The sequence below is a fragment of the Ixodes scapularis genome, unplaced genomic scaffold (assembly GCF_016920785.2).
Source record: "Ixodes scapularis isolate PalLabHiFi unplaced genomic scaffold, ASM1692078v2 ptg001612l_1___fragment_2___debris__unscaffolded, whole genome shotgun sequence".
In the NCBI taxonomy this organism is placed as follows: domain Eukaryota; kingdom Metazoa; phylum Arthropoda; class Arachnida; order Ixodida; family Ixodidae; genus Ixodes; species Ixodes scapularis.
The window spans coordinates 57794-74221 of NW_024610177.1; the positions used below are offsets into that span (position 1 = coordinate 57794).

At 45.4% G+C, this 16428-nt stretch overlaps 1 protein-coding gene across 1 annotated transcript in view; it reads right to left on the bottom strand.

Annotated features, from left to right (window-relative positions):
• The window catches only part of LOC115309046 (dihydrofolate reductase), a 36984-nt gene extending 20646 nt beyond the window's left edge, over positions 1-16338 (bottom strand). The window contains exons 1-3 of the mRNA XM_029967195.3: positions 16173-16338; positions 7734-7989; positions 1411-1522 (exon numbers count right to left, since the gene is read on the bottom strand). Of these exons, the coding sequence (XP_029823055.3) occupies positions 1411-1522; positions 7734-7989; positions 16173-16323 (519 nt within the window). The 5' untranslated portion in view covers positions 16324-16338. The remainder of the gene's footprint in view (positions 1-1410; positions 1523-7733; positions 7990-16172) is intronic.
• Positions 16339-16428: the final 90 nt, after the last annotated feature.

Sequence of the window (16428 nt, forward strand, 5' to 3'; positions counted from 1 at the left end):
CGAGGAAAACCGATCATGCTTGATGCGCTGTACGCTTGCGTGTCCTTAGCGTGATTTTTGTTTTGTGCGTACCCACTCACAAATAGCGCTTTGCTATCAATGTAACAAACAAATGTCCCACAAATACCAAAAGTGGTTCTTGTGCATATGAAATGCCACCGACAAAGTCCGAACCGCCGGCCTTGCAGCACGTTCGCGGGCGGTTGCCCGGCAAGCCGACCGATCTAAGTGTCGACAGCAGCGCCGCCGCTGCTAGCATGCTAGCATGATTGGCCGCTACACTCCGCAGCGGCCAATGCTGCCACCTCCCCTTCTGGCCACCATAACCGAGAAGCGGCCATTTTGAATTCTATGTTGGCTGCAAATGGATTGGCTTGGTTTGGCAGCGCAACTTGAGTACTCATGAGTCCTACCACTAGGGCCGTGTTCCAAAATTTACTCTATCATACTCCAGGGTAAGGGTTTTGTACCCTTGGCGTTCTGAAACCTACCTGCGTCCAGCGTTTTTCAGTCTGTGCCGTCACGTGACACGATCCGCCGGAGTAACTCGGATCCATTAGGGTAAGATTTGGAACACAGCCTAAGTGACGCTATGCTAGCCATTTTTTTTTTTTTTTTTTCATTTAGCTGCATGCCATTATCATCATCATCATCATCATTATTATAATTTTGCTTTGTTTCCTTCCATCGCTTTCATCCCTTCGCGCCTCCGCCCCACTTTCGCATCGCTAGTCGCCATTTTGCGCCTCTCCTCTCATTCGGACAATGCTGGCTTGAACGGCACGTCTCCGTCTGTTCTTCTGCCGCCGTGATGTGTCGCAAAGAAGTGCAGAAAGTATTCGACCATAACGCTAGGAAAGAAGGGAGCGATTCTCAAGCTAACAGAAAGTTGCCCAACGCAAACGGAGGCGTGACCTAAAACAAGGCACGCAGGCGTAACTTGAAGCAAGGCACTATTTATGCCTTTTTTAAGCCCACTTGGAAGTAATAAAGGCAAGTTTTTGAATCTGCTGATTTTTCGGACTGCTCTATTATTCGGACGTTTTTTTCAGTCCGTGCAAAGCCCGATTAATCGGTCGGCGACTGTATAGGCTTTTCTTCCTATCCGATATTCAGATTAAACTTCAGTTGCAAGTGTGCTCTGTGGTGTGTGTGTCTTATTTTACTGGTCCTCGTCTTCTTAACGACTTTAACCTTCACATTAGCTCCGTGACAGAGTGTACCCTCTGCACAAGTGCAACGTCACTCGTATGTTTTGGTTTCCCAAGACTCCAAAAACACTGTGTTTGGGGAGTTCAGTCAACAATAAGGCAAAAAAAGAGGTTCTTTTTCAAAGAAAAAATTAAAACGGCGCACCCAGACGACACAGGACGAGTCCTTCAAGTTGGTCGAAATGTGGGGCCAACTCACCTTGCCGCTGTCCACGAGCGGTTGGAGTAGGCTGAGGGCGTCCGAGAAGCTCCTTGCCACGTGGTGACCGTCCGGAACTTTCTCCAGAGTTCGGCTCACCACCACGTTCACTCTGCAGCGCAAAAGGGTACGCAATCTGTGCCAATCCAGAGATCCCGAGTCGAGGGTGGAGCCACCCAATACGCCCAGGACCGACTGAATGCCATCGACTGCGTTGCAACCATTTGTGGCCGCTCAGTCTGAGCCAGTCGCTAATCGTTTTAGTAGCATCACGGCTGCTCGACATACACAGATTTTGATTCCCACAGACCCATAAAAAAAAAGGCGCAAAAGGTACACTAATATCGTTTGTGAGGGCAAGTTACACAGCCAGGGAGACATAATACAGGGGGCTAATCGTCGCAATAAGTCAAATAATTAACTAAAATTTGATAATTATCTTTTTAGTTGGGGAAGTAAACCCCCATTAGAAACTTGCCGAGTGTCATTGAAAACCACTAAAACAGTAGGTTTTAGAAACAATTGGAGCACTTGGGAAGTGTACGCTAAAGTTACCACTCGAGCAACAAGTGCAAGGCTGGCAGTGCAAAAACGAGGATGATATCATTATTCCAATTTTCCACTACACCCCTGCAACACTGTACCATCACCTAAATTTCACTAGGCAATAAATATCTCATAAAAAGCAGTCAAAAAGATCAAGCACACATATTCAGAACACATATGTTAGAAAGAATGGAAATTACCCAGACAGTTTTCTTCAGGTACTATCCAGTATAAATGAAATGCAAACACTGTGGCCTACAATACGTGCTGCACCACCTAAAGGCAACTATACTCGTTTTCACCTCAAGAACCTTAGTAAAGAAGGCCTGGCTTTTCACGGAGCATTACTTTCCCCTTTAGTTGGAGAATTAAGATATAGGCAGGTGCATTTTAGATTAGATATATGTTATCTTATCAACACTTGCAGGCTTCAAATGCCAAAAGCATCGCTTGTTTTTCTGACAACCAAGTCTTGAAAGAACTGCTTTGTGTGGCGTATGAACAATGCGCAAAACTTCTTATTTTGGTTGAGCAGAAACAAGCCGCAGTTTCATCACTTACTAATTACATCTAGGTCGTGCAGCACGTATCCAAGGCCACGATGTTCACATTTCATTCGTGCCAGATAGTATGTATGCACATCTCTTCTTCAACGAGACAAAGCTACTGCGAGACAAACTGGACAAAAGGGGCACCAATTCCCCCATGCTCGTTGCAATGACGCCCCCAAAAGAAAAGAAAAATTTTCTGCATGGTTTATGCACTGCGCAAAATATGTTAGATGTCTTTTTTTAGAACATTTGGCTGTCAAAGAAAAAATAGTTTTCTTGCACTTGATTATGTTTTGATCAAATAACCAAGAACCATTGTCCTTAGCCATAAAATAACCAAGAACTGGCAGATTGCTTTTATGTCTCTTTCTCGATCTGGCCTCTCGAGTATGTGGCTCTACTTGAATCAAGCGGCAGCTTCTGGAAGTAATTGATGGCTAGTTTTATGCATTTTGGGTTGCTTGAGGTGAAGAGGCATTTTTCCTCAGATTTGAGCAAAATTTGTTCACTGGAAAATACCGGCCCACTCCACTTTCACTGAAAACTAATTTAACTGACTGCGGCCCTTTCTGCGATCCCGCCAGGAAATCTGCTGCATCGTCATCTTCTGGCTTGGGACACGTCATCTGTTGTCATCGAGAGTGTCACGGCATTTCCTCGAGCGTTTCCGCCACCAACTTGGATCCACCAGGAGGCGTTCAACATCAGCACCTGGCAACAATCAAGCACTGTAACATCACATGGTTCCTACCCGGACGGGTGGCTACATAAGCCGACCGCTATGGATGGCCAGTTGGGGCACGGCGTCGCCAGACAAACAGCGATGCAAAACCTCTCCCTTCTTCAGGTTGGTTACCTTCCGAATGCAGTTTGTTCTTGAAGTAGAAATCCGAATTTTATTGCGATGTCGTGCCCCAACGACCTTTTCTGGCGAAAGTGGCTGTGTTTTTACTGTTTGCAGTACTCATACATTTTTTATGTTTCTCGGCTCCTTTTGTTAATGTCCGGAGACGTGGAGGCAAACCCGGGACCACTAACCGATAGTGAGCAAATCACGAGTATTCTTGCAGCTGTCCAGAGAATCGAGGCTGCTCAGACAACTTTGCTGGCAACAATCTCGTCACTGGAGAGCGGACAAAAGGCTACCGAGATATCTGTCCAACAATTGTTTTCAAGGATGAGTGCTGTAGAAACGAAGTTGGCTGATAGGAACTCTGCATCTCTAACCCCCCATGATGAAAATCTTCCTGTTGACCTAGCGAATATTCGGAAGCAGTGCGATGACAACGAAGTTGGCTTCAGAGGTCAAATCTGTTGTTCTTTGGCTGCCCAGATAACAGCACCGAAACATGGGGGCAGTCGAAACAAAAATTTATTGAGTTTTGTTCGAGCAAGCTGGGAATCCAGCTTGATGCCGCAAATTTAGAAAGATTACACCGCCTAGGGAAATTCGAGCCCCAGAAAGCTAGGCCAATAATAGTTAAGTTTGCCCGATTTAAAGACAAAGAGAGCATCCTGGCTTGTGGGTTCAAACTGAAAGGCACCCATTACGCTGTACGCAAAGATTTTTCTGCGTCTGTGCGAGTTGCCCGTGCCAAACTTTTTGAGTATGGTAGGAGTATGAACGTACCGTTTAAAGTGCGTTTTAACAAACTGCATGCGGACAAGCGTTTTATTTTTAACTCGGAATCTCAAACAGTTGTTGAATTTTCATAGCTACATGCTTCTGGCAAAAATAAAGCGTTACCGTCATCCCCTTGTGCCGCCTTGCGCGATAAAAAGAAAAGCCTTTCTGTTCTTTTCACTAATATTCGCAGCTTCATGCCAAAACGCAACGAGTTTCACAGTGTACTGGAGGACAGCTCATCAGATTTAGTCATTTTGACAGAAACTTGGTTAAACCCTGAAATCGAAGATAAGGAGCTTTTTCCGCGAAACCTAGATTACAAAATCTTCCGCCACGACCGGCATGGCCAGAGGGGTGGCGGTGTGCTTATCGCAATAAAGAGTTTTATATCTTCTTTTGATATCTGTTTAGCGAACCATGACTTGGAATTTACTTGCATATGTGTTTGTACGCCATCAAATAAGGTCATTGTGGGCGTATGTTATAGGCCACCAAATTGTGCTTCATCATTTCATACTGATCTATGCTCTGTCTTACTTGATATACGAGATCGGTTTCCAAAGGCTGATATGTTGTTATTTGGTGATTTTAATTTTCCTCAAATCGATTGGTCAAACCTTTCATCCGTAGGCTCGGCCACATCCGCACATTTTCTAGACATGTGTCTTACTCTGAACCTTACACAGCTTGTTGATAAACCAACTCGTTTGGGAAATATTCTCGATTTAATACTAACTACGTCACTGGATCTTGTCAAGTGTATCCAGTACTGTGACGGGCTCAGTGATCACAGGCTGCTGCATGTTGATTTGTCACTCCCCACTCTCACCAAGCATCCCATTTCCAAAACTATTCACGATTATAACAGAGCTGATTATATCTCGATAAACAGCGAGTTGGCAATCTTCTTTGACAATTACGTCGTTCATTTTCATCTTAGATCTGTAGAAGAAAACTGGACATTATTTAAAACTAAAATGAATCATCTAGTAAAAATGTTTGTTCCTACAGTTCGTGTACGCACCGATTTAGGTAATCCATGGTTTACAAAAACCTTGCTCTTTTTGCGAAACAAGAAAAAAAGACTTTTTGTAAAGGCCAAACGGTTAGATACCAGCCAGTCTTGGGATGTCTACAATTCTGCATTAAAAAACTACACCAGGAGCATAAAACAAGCCAAGAATAAATTCTTTTTTAATGACTTACTGTCCATTTTGAGGAGTAACCCGAGAAAGTTTTGGAATATGGTTTCACCAAAGAACAACAACTCTGCCATCCAGCTACGTACCGACAACGGCGATCCCATTCCAGAGAGAGACATTCCTACAGTGTTTAACGAATATTTTTCTTCCATTTTTACTAACGAGTGTTTGAACACTGTTCCCAGCCTCCCCGAGCAACCTTACGAAACCATGCCTCCAATCAGTGTAAGCGCAGCCGGTATTCGAGACCTCATTGCCAAATTAAAACTCTCATCATCCGCCGGTACCGACAACATCAATTCAAAAATTCTAAAAAATACTACCAGTATCTCGAGTGAGTTCTTAAAATTAATATTTGACCAGTCACTATCTGAAAGCTCCCTCCCTTCTGACTGGAAGGTTGGCAGGATCGTCCCAGTTTTCAAGCTGGGAAGTCGCTGTTTGGTTTCAAACTATCGTCCAACATCTTTAACTTCAATCGCATCTAAACTTGTTGAGCATATACTATATTCGCAAATTATGAGTCACCTAACAACTAATAGATTTTTTTCCAAAAAGCAGCATGGATTTAGAAAGGGACTCTCCTGTGAGACGCAGCTTTGAGACTTCATTCATGACCTACATACTAATCTCGAGTGTCGGGCTCAGACTGACGCCATCTTTCTGGATTTTTCGAAAGCTTTTGATCATGTTCCCCATCAACGACTACTATCCAAACTGGCATCCCTACGTCTTGACCCGCTAATCTTCTCATGGATACGTGACTCTTTCTCACCGCGTGCAATACACCGTTACTAATTACCATGAGTCTGCCCTAACAAACGTTTCATCTGGTGTTCCCCAAGGGTCCGTACTGGGTCCCCTACTTTTTTTAATATTCATAAATGACCTTCCGGCCACCATTTTGTCTAATATTCGCCTGTTTGCAGATGACTGTGTCGTATATAACAAAGTAACAAGTGAACATGATAACATTCAACTTCAAGATGGTTTAGTAAAAATTAATAGATGGTGTGAACAGTGGCTGATGCCATTAAACAAATCTAAATGTAAACTAATCAGTTTCACTAGAAAAAAAAAACTGTTTTGTCCTACCACTATTACTTGGGCTCCGATTTAATTGAGACCGTTCCTTCGTACAAATATCTTGGTGTAAAATTAACATCAGACCTTTCATGGAATAATCACATTGAAGCCATCTCCGCAGACACCTCCAGGACCCTGGGAGTACTCCGACGTAACCTTCGACCTGCTCCACCAACTGTCCGCAAACTGGCCTACGACACACTTATCCGACCTAAATTAGAATATGCTGCCTCCATCTGGAACCCCCATCAAGGCTACCTTATCAATCATCTGGAAGCAATTCAAAACAGGGTCACTCGTTTCATCCTCTCCACGTACGATAACTCCATCAGTGTCTCTTCACTAAAAAGTCAACTCAACCTTTCTTCTTTGCAGCTTCGTAGGAACATCTCTCAGCTCTGCCTCCTTCACAAAATTTATTATGACTGTCTTGAACTTAAAACAGCATTATTATCACCTCCCGATCGAACATCATCTCGCCTAAGCAATGCCTGTACCATCAGAAGGATCTCTGGCTCAACAAACGCTTTCAACCGATCTTTCCTCCCACAAGCTATCAATGACTGGAACAGCCTCCCATCCTCCATCGTCACCATCGTAGAACCAAACGCCTTTAAATCAAGTCTTCAATCGCACTTTTTATGTTGTTAACTGTTTACCAACCTTTTCCAGAATGTATTTTTTTTGTGTCCGTTTTTTCCAATGTATAATATGAATGATCCCCCCCTTATGTAATGCCCTCACGGGCCCTTAAAGGGAAGCTACGGAGCTTCTTGGAAAAAATGAGTTAGAAGTGAATTCTAGTGTATTTTTACCCCGTGAACCCGAATACCCAAACCATTTGCTGCGTAAGTATTGTTAAACGCGAGAAAAACGCGAAAGACAGTCGCTGTCCGTGACGTCATCGACGGCTCTTTTGGCTGCCCAAGGCTAGGGAGGCGGGGCTTCAGTCCTATTTCGAAATTGCTCGTATGGCTCTCCGGCGCGTCGCATTGAAATACAATTTTGATATCTGTTAATCTAAAGGCCAAATGAATGCAATTCAAGCGTTTTTTCTCAAATGTAGAAGTGCCCCATCTTCCCTTTAAGGTTCAATAAATGAAATGAAATAATCTAGTCATGGATACTTGTCCAGTCAAATCGGACGCTGAACATATATTTTGCAGCATTCCAAAGTTTGGAACACATTAATAGTGGGTGCTTGAACAAAGTGGGCGCTTCCGCCGTATTTTACGATAGTGTTCACTAACCAGGAAGGCTCGAGCACATGGCCCCATTTCCAAAATCGGGTGACTCTGGCAAGTCCCTCACCTTCCAGGCAGGGGCTTGTATTTGGGTGGGATGGAGTCCCAGGTATTGCGCCCCATCACGACCGCGTTGCTCTTGCCCTCGGCCGCCTGGCTGGTGATGCGCGAGAAGTACGCCATCTCCTTCTTGAGCCGCCAGGGCAGCGTGTTGAGGACGCCGATGCCCCGGTTGTGGCACATGGCCGCAATGGCAAAGTACTGGAGGGACTCCTGCACACCCGGACACATGGCGCTGGCTCCAGGTCTCCGATCGTGCCAGTCTGAGGGGGAAAAAATGAAAGACCTTTACAATTCTCAGTAACGGCGAATTAGAGCGCAGCTCTTGAAGAGGGGAGGGTCACGTGACGTCACAAGGGTAAAATTTTTCCGATAAATTTAGCGGAACCATTCTCCCGCTAGATATAGCGGAAAAATTTCCTGACAAACTTAGCGGGCACATTTGGACCTTCTGATATCCCACGAGACGTCACAATGGGAAACGTTGTATAATGCAACGCACGGTTACACCGACCGCGACAACGTTCAAGCCGGAAACAGACACTAAGAGCTGCGCTATAAAATTAACGCCGTTTACAAATTTCTGTAATGCAAAATTACGAGTGCAGCTCTTGAGGTATTTTGATTTTGGGATATATCGTACTAAAGAATTTGAGAAAGAAATATAGATATGTACAAATGTGACAGCCGGTGACGTTTCTAGGAGGAGAAGGAGGGTATGGTGGCCCAACCCAAAAGCATCACTCGTACAACAATATTTCTAACGGATGAAGGTATTTGTGGAAAAAGAGTGCGCGACTGAACACGGTTGACGAGGCCAACGACACAAGTGACGTCACAATTCTCATTCTTTGTCCTCTCTGCTTCATCCCCTCAAGCTGATGAACTGAAGCGAGGCCACTTCCCTTCATTCTCAACTGTTCCAGCAGGATTGTGACGTCACAGTCCCCCCCTGATCACATAGCTCTTTTCCAAAAGTATGGCCATCCGTTTGAGATATCAATGTAAGAGTGATGTTTTGAAGTTTGTAGCATCCCACTCGGTGCTCCTGCGGCCCTATTTTGCGAAATCTAAATTTTGGTTCAGCATCCCTTTAAAGGGCAACTCCGCTTCTTTTCCAGTAGTGCAAAACTATACAGTTCTCTTTGTTATCATCTACCAAACCCCCATGGCAAATATTACGACGAAATTCCGCCTAGAAGTTCATTAAAATCGCTGTCAAAGTTTGACAAGCACGAATCCGCTGGTTTTGGTTGAGACGTGCGGGCCAGACAACACTGCCCGGCTGCATTTCCGCTTCCTCCAAATTCCTTCTCCCGGCACGTCCGCGACGTCATCAAACATGTACAGCTTCTTTTTTTTTTTTTAATTTTGTTTTCTTTCCCGGGGAGAGCACGGGTGGCGCCAGCGCCGTGAAAGACGTGAGTGACGCGCTCGGCCAGCCCGGCGCTAGACTATTGATACTACTGATAAGCCGATCGCCTCGTTGAGCGCGGCTTGTGTTACATCGCATACTTTTGAACACCAAGTAAAAGGAGGAGAGGGAAGCTGCTTTTGTAAGAATTTTGAGTGACAGGTTAATCTTCTATAATCTTCTGGGAGGAGAATAGCGACGCCTGTGCTAATCCAGGAGGCACAAAGGAGGATCCTGATAAGAGGGGAGCTGCTTCTTCCCCTCTTATCGTGGGTGTACATGCTTAGTGATGCCGAATACACAATGTTGTCCGGCTTTGCCACCGTTTCGGTTTCGGTTTGTGATCATGGCTAGAGTAAAATTACACGAAAAATATTTTATTTTTCGCGAAACAAAGGATTGGGGATTGTTTTTGAGTGCTTCAAAAAGCAAAATCGGCCACTATCTCAAAATTTTTGAAATTAAGCGGAGTTGCCCTTTAAGGGCTGTTTATGCAAAACACAGCAGATGCCGTGCAGGAAAAAAGTGCTGCTCAAAAAAAATGAAGGTTTTGGTACACATGTTTGTTTTTAGCGAGGGCATCAACCATGCAAACTGCACGGTTGGCTTCCTCCCTTTTTGTTTTCGGGAAATCGGGGACCGATAGTGGGGGCCAGCAGAGCGTGTCAGTGGCAGACGTCCAAGGATGCAAGCGGAGAAGTGGCAAGAAAAATGTGCCAAAGCAAACCGGAGGAAAACCTCCACTTCCAGAAAATGCTGCGACTGCAGAACCTTTGCGCTGCACCTCCGTCAGATTGCGGGAACCCCGGCACGGAATCGAACCCGCCACCATAGGCTGGCGCTTCGCCGCTTCGCCTCGGAGACACCAGCTTAGGGAAGTGGTTCCGAATCTCTGTACGCTGAGGTATGCTTAATAAAAAAAGTGTCCCCAAAATGAGTGTAATCAGCGATGGAAGCCACATTTGAAATTTTATAGCAGCTTCTGCAGCAGGCAAAATATTGTTTTGGAGCACCCACTGACGCTTTTGGAGCAGATGCCAACATCTGCTAGCACATCACTTAAGAATGAAAAAGTGATTGCATCTCTAAACGAGTTCATTCGTGATAGTGATCAAGGGTTCCACTTTGATACTCGAGCATATTACTTGTTATTGATAAGAATAGAGAGGGCGTAAAAGGAACACAGTCTTCATAAATAAGACTAGTTGGAGTAGGTTTAATTTACTATGGGCATTAAAAAATTATTGAAAAGTGCAGCATTGCGCAATACTTCATTGCGATAAATCCTCTCTCACCTTGCATTTTACAGTCGGTAGTTTGTTTAGCTTCTAAATATAATTTGTGAAATGCCAGCAAAAACCAGTATATCTGCTAACACATCTACCAATAAAAATGTTTCCCGAAAGTTCAATGAACCTATCAAACTCAAAACTCTAATATCATACGCTGCAAAATCAAGCACAAAAAAAAATTATAAAATCCTACACTTGTTTTTTGTAACCTATTCACGCGATGAACCAAACCGCGATTTTCGTCTGCGGACCGTGTACCAAATGATTGTCGCGTCACCGATTCCCGCGATCCGCGCCTCGTATGCAGGCTGATAAAGTTTAGCACCTTTTCACTCGTGGATTTTCGGCAGGAGATTGAATTGAAAAGCTTGTCTGGCAAAAATAGTGTTTTCTTGCTCTTTTTTTCTTTTTCGGACGATTAAAACAAAAATGGCGCACTGTTGTGTTTTGTGCGTTCGCTGGTTAATTTTGGTGCGCGATTCTTGGTTTCACGCGTGAAAGAAACTGCAGAACCTTTGTACAGCTGACGCGACGCAGGCTGCGCTACTCCTCCAGGTCCGTGTCAAGGAGCTTCCGTCAAAACTTGTCTATCATGCCGCGAAAATTCTCGCCGATCTAGTCAGCCTTTTACCGAGCGAGACGTTTCTTTTGGCTGTGGTGTGCCTGAGTGTAGTGCACGAGCGCGGAGTGAGTGAAGGCATCTCCAAACGCCCTCCGCGAGCCCAGAACTTCGTCGCTTGCACGCCGAACAATTCTCGAGATTGAATATGCGTGTGTCGCAGTCATGCCTTGGGTTAGTAAAGCTAATGGCGTTTCGCGCGAAGCCCATCATGGTGTTGTGTCTCAATCTGTATGTAACAGCAGCGTACAATTCTCTATTGCGGTAGCAAACAGCGATTTCTCTCTTGGGCAACGGTGCCACAGTGCAATGTTAGAGTTTCGTGGCACTGAGGGGTGGCGAACAGGTTCGGTTTGTCCTCACTGGCGTCTGCTTGCTGTCTCCCTCGTGTGGGTGTGCTTGGGAGACAAACGAACCGCGGACACGTCGCCACGTGATCAACTCGGTTGCGGATCAGTCTGTCGTGTGAATCGGCCATTAAAGGTGACACTAGCGGCGAAGGACTCAGAGTTACGTCTCTCGGCTCAGTTTCTTTCTTTTTTTATTACAGATTAATTTACAATTAGGTCAAAGAAGGTCGACCTGTAATAATCCTCAGTATTATCTGTGCGACTATCAAACTAAGTCAGGCGCTCCCCCAGGTCAGCCGCTGCTTTTAGCACTCTGGTGCAAAGCTGTGAAGCTTTGCACCGGAGTGCTACGGTATTCTGCAGTCACGAGACAAAGGCACGTGGCAGGCACAATAATCGAGTCATCTTACGAGGAGTACCCAAGACCCTAGTTCTGTCTTATCACAGTAGCCGCAATCGGCAATCTCACTACTTTGCAAAGTTTTCTCGGGATCGACGACATCATGCGGAACTTTAGACGATGTCGGAGATTAACCAGCCATTGCATCAACCGGCCAGAGCTGTTGATGCCTAGCACCAACTGCCCTGGCCAGTTGATTTGCAGCATCAAAGCAGGACATTCTGGCATTCTTCATTTCCTCAAATGTGTTCTTTCATCGGCTACACCAATCAAGTGCTGAGAATGTTGCGTGACTCGAGCTTTTAGTGTTTGTGGTTGTTAGTGCTCGAGCCTTCGAATGTGCTCTGACCCAAGACGAAACAAACTATATAATGAGTAGAGACGCTGTGAAACTCATATCTGTACAATTTTTCTTTGCTTCTACTTTTCCAAATATTAGGGTTGACCAATAATAAATTAGTCAACTTTTTTTAAGCCCATTTCGGCGCACGTGTGGCGCAATTCTTATCAAAAATTGCACTTTGGCGCAAGATGTGGCGGACGTTCCCCCATGGCGCGAATTGGCGCAGCACTTCCATCACTGTGTAATGCAAAGTTTGTAGCGTGGAAGCGCAACGCAAATGTATTACCCGACGCCAAGTTTAGCGGGGAAATTCAAGGGGTATACATGTGTACAACAATTCGACTTGGTGTGTATTTATACACAAACTTAGATCGTTCCCCCTAAATTTAAAGACGAAATTGATTTGGTGAATACTTATGCACCAGGTTTTCTGATTTTTAGCAGGGAAATGCTTCCGGCTAATTTTAGAGGAATTTAGTGCGACCTCCGAGCTCAGGAACACCGAGCACGGTTCAAAACATGCTGCACACTCTGTGCCTACTCAATTTATACAAAGGGTTGAAATATACATTTTTCGCTGAAAAAATCAACTACACTTTACCATACATGCAGTCTCAGCTGAAATCGTCAAGCTGCAACACTGCAGTGCGATCCACCTATACTGCACATAACGATGTACCGCTTATAACGACCAGATACAATGACAATCGGTCATAGCGATTGTATTTGTGACCCAACGCCACGGGAGAATTTGTGTCACCGCGCGAAATGCGAGCGGCTAGAATAGAACCATACGATCCATTTAGACGCAAATCTGCGACGGGTGCTTATGTCAGGGCACAGTGCAATGCTTTAGGCGGAAACGGCCGGTTACAGGGCTGCGATCGTCAAGGGCCACGGCGCCACGAGGCGAAAAAAATCTAGCAAATACGGATGGGGCATCACTTTTTTGGTGTAAATATAATTGAAACTCTGAAATTTGTGATTATTTATTCTTTGTATCTTCTCGTTATAGATGGAATCGCATGGGTTCAATTGCCGTTAAAAGAAAAAGAAGCCTAGAACTACTTGTTGCCTCGGAGGGCTCTCTTGCTGAGGCGGTAACAAGGCCCCGGTGGCCTCGACCACGGAGTAATAATGTGCCTTGCTCCGGGGCCCTCATTGGGTCGTGGGGGCCACAGCCTCCACAGTTTGCCAAGTTATGGTGAAACAGAGCACTGGGGATGACATCAGACCGTGGCGCCCCAAGCGGCTATCTTTAGGACTACAGGGATCGGGACAACAAAATAACAATGATTCAGCGCTCGGCCGACTTATACTGCTGTTACACGGGCACACTTAACCGCGGTTAACTCAGCTTTAACTGCGGTTACGTGGCAGCACAGATGCCGCACTATACCCTCGGACAGCTATTTCAAAAGAAGTGAAGAGAGCGCGTGCACTGCTTTGATGGGTGCTCAAGATGCTCAAGCGCACGTTCGTCCATAGCTCTGACTGCATCGCCGCAGAATGTTGTCGGCAAGTATTGTGCGCTAATTGTGGTTTAGCGTAACTGCAGTTAAATGTGCCCGTGTAACAGCGGTATTAGCCGATCGGCGTGTCAGCGTTCGGCTGGAGTTTCTGTTCTCCGGCGAGGCGGAGGAGGGGCTCTTCTGCTACCACTCCAGCCTGAATGAACAATGCAGCATGCACGGTGCATATGCCCGGCTCAGCACAAAAGCTGAAGTAGGTCAAGCTCGCATTCTCCGACGATTGCTTTCGGGAGAGATCTGGCACAAACAATAAACGTTACTTCGTTTGCTTCGTATTTTTGCGTTAAAACATAAACATGCCCACAAGGACCGTAGGCATGTTCACGGGCCTTGAGTTGGGTAAACACAGAGTTATGGGGACAACCAATAAAGCCCCCCTATCTTGGGAAAAGTGGCACCATTTATTGTTGTGGAAATGCTTGAGACACGGGCCCCCCCTGCCCGTTTTCTTGGAAGAAAATGGCGTCTTAAATCTAGCTCAGTTCTGCGCAGTGCCGTCATGATCTTCCCAAGGGCTGCACGTTCCTCAAGCATCGACAGACCTTGTCCTACTTTTGAAACATGAAGGGGCTTTAGCAACAAATTGGTCAGAGCACCCCCATAGTTCAATCTCCTCGCCAATAATAGAAACCCAACGCCCAAGTCAAAAAGAGAAAAGCAAAGATGGCGGCGATTAACAGGCGGAGAAGCAGTCAGTACGGGCAGGTTTGGCGGCGCGGTGCAGATTCATGAACAGTCGCGACGAGTGCAAGCACCGCATATAAATGTGATGACCGGAGGAACTTTCTTTTAGCGGTGCAAAAATGTCCGAAATGCTTCGAGAACATTCGCCTGTTCTTTGACGTTTGCGGTCTTTACCGGGTTTGGCAAGCCTAGTAAAGCTTCCTAAAATGGACAGTCGGGCTAAGGGTCCATATCACGAGCGAATGGCATTTTAGCAAACAACTGGGACGCGGGTTAACCCACCCCCTGTGCTGCACTTACGCTGCTTCGCGGCAGCTCATTACAAAAATGTTAACCCACTTGGCCCACCTGTAAATGCCACTTCGCGGCGACCGACTATTCAACGAGTGTCATTCGGTGGTGTTCGCTAACAGGTCATTAGATCAAGTGAGTGCCTCCCTTGGGCTAGTTGGTATAACCGGTTGTTTGTGAGAAACCCGAACCTGACTTTTCGCACCGCAAAAATGAACTAGACCAACTATGCCAAAAGTTTCACCACCAACCGTTATCTTAAGGCCCGTTCACACTCTTGCGACTGAGTAAGACCCAGAGAGACCAGACCGGTTTTTAAGCATCTTGCGATCTCTTAGAACCAGCTCCGCTGCATCGCATCTGGTCCTAAGAAGTCGCAAAAGGCTTAAAAACCGGTCTCGTCTCTCTCGGTCGTACTCGGTTGCAAGAGTGTGTACGGGCCTTTATTCAAAAGTTATAAGCGATTTTCAGAAACTTTCAATGAAAAAAAAGGCAGCCGACGGAGCTCTCGAATACATGGAACTGGAAATCATGGTGTAAGGCACAAAAAACAACAGACATGCGCCCATAGAGCACATGGAACTCTATGGCGCCAGAAACCGAAAACTGGCGAAAATGGGTCCCATTTTCGCATTAAAAAAAAAAAAAAAAAAAAAAAAACCATTTCCAATTTTTTAATAAGACAACGGTTGGTGCTGAAACTTTGGCATCTTACTCGAACGGCTGAGGCTACGTTCTGACGGAGTTCGAGCTCCCCGCGATGTCTTGTTTATTTCTGCGGTGCGAAAAGCCGGGCTCAGATTTCTCACAAACATCCGGGACGTTCATAATGAAAAACGGCGCGAAACACAAGGACACATAGGAGAGAATTACAGACAGGACAAGGCGCTGGCTATCAACTTTCTTATTTCGAAGAAAGACTTCATCAACTTTCTTATTTTCGTCTTTCTTCAAAATAAGAAAGTTGATAGCCAGCGCCTTGTCCTGTCTGTAATTCTCTCCTATGTGTCCTTGTGTTTCGCGCCGTTTTTCATCAAGGCCTAGGAAACCCAGTGAGCCGAATCTGACGATTGGTATTCATAAAGCAGACTGTCTCTTCCCTATGCGTACTTCGTTTCATTTTAATGCGAAACGCTCGTAATTCCCGGTGCAGATGACAAGGTTTGGCGAAATTCTCGCGAGTCAAAAATACGTCACAGGTTTCGAGCGTCAAACTTTACGCGTGAACAGGCCGATGATTTCGCGAAAGCTCAGTTTTGCTAACCCGAAATTTAAAAAAATATATATATTTTTTTTTTTTTTTTTGACCGCCCTTTGTTCGACAAATCTTGAGTTGTCGCCTAATAAAATAGAGACTGGACAGAAAGTTGTGTACTTTACGTCCGGTAGCCGACGGTGTTTGTGTTTTACGATGTACCGTCCCAACTGTGCACGCACGAAACATGCATGGACTGGAGGATGGACACATCTTTCTATCATCTCGTAAAAATGGGATAAGTTAACTTATGAAGTTGTGGTCACCTTTAGAACAGGCCGTTCGCTTGCAAGTTGCAAGTTGGTTTCTTCTACTGCTGCCGAGGCGGGAAAACAAACGGGCAGCAGAAAGAAAGAAAACCAGAGGGAGGGCATCACGTGACTTTTTTGAAGCACAGCCCAGCGCCCAGCAAACCATAGAGATCAGTGGTATTTATATTTATCAATTAATAATGTATCTATGGTTACAGCAGTTACATTAAATATACAATACCTATAATAAAGTATTAAACTGAGTCACGTG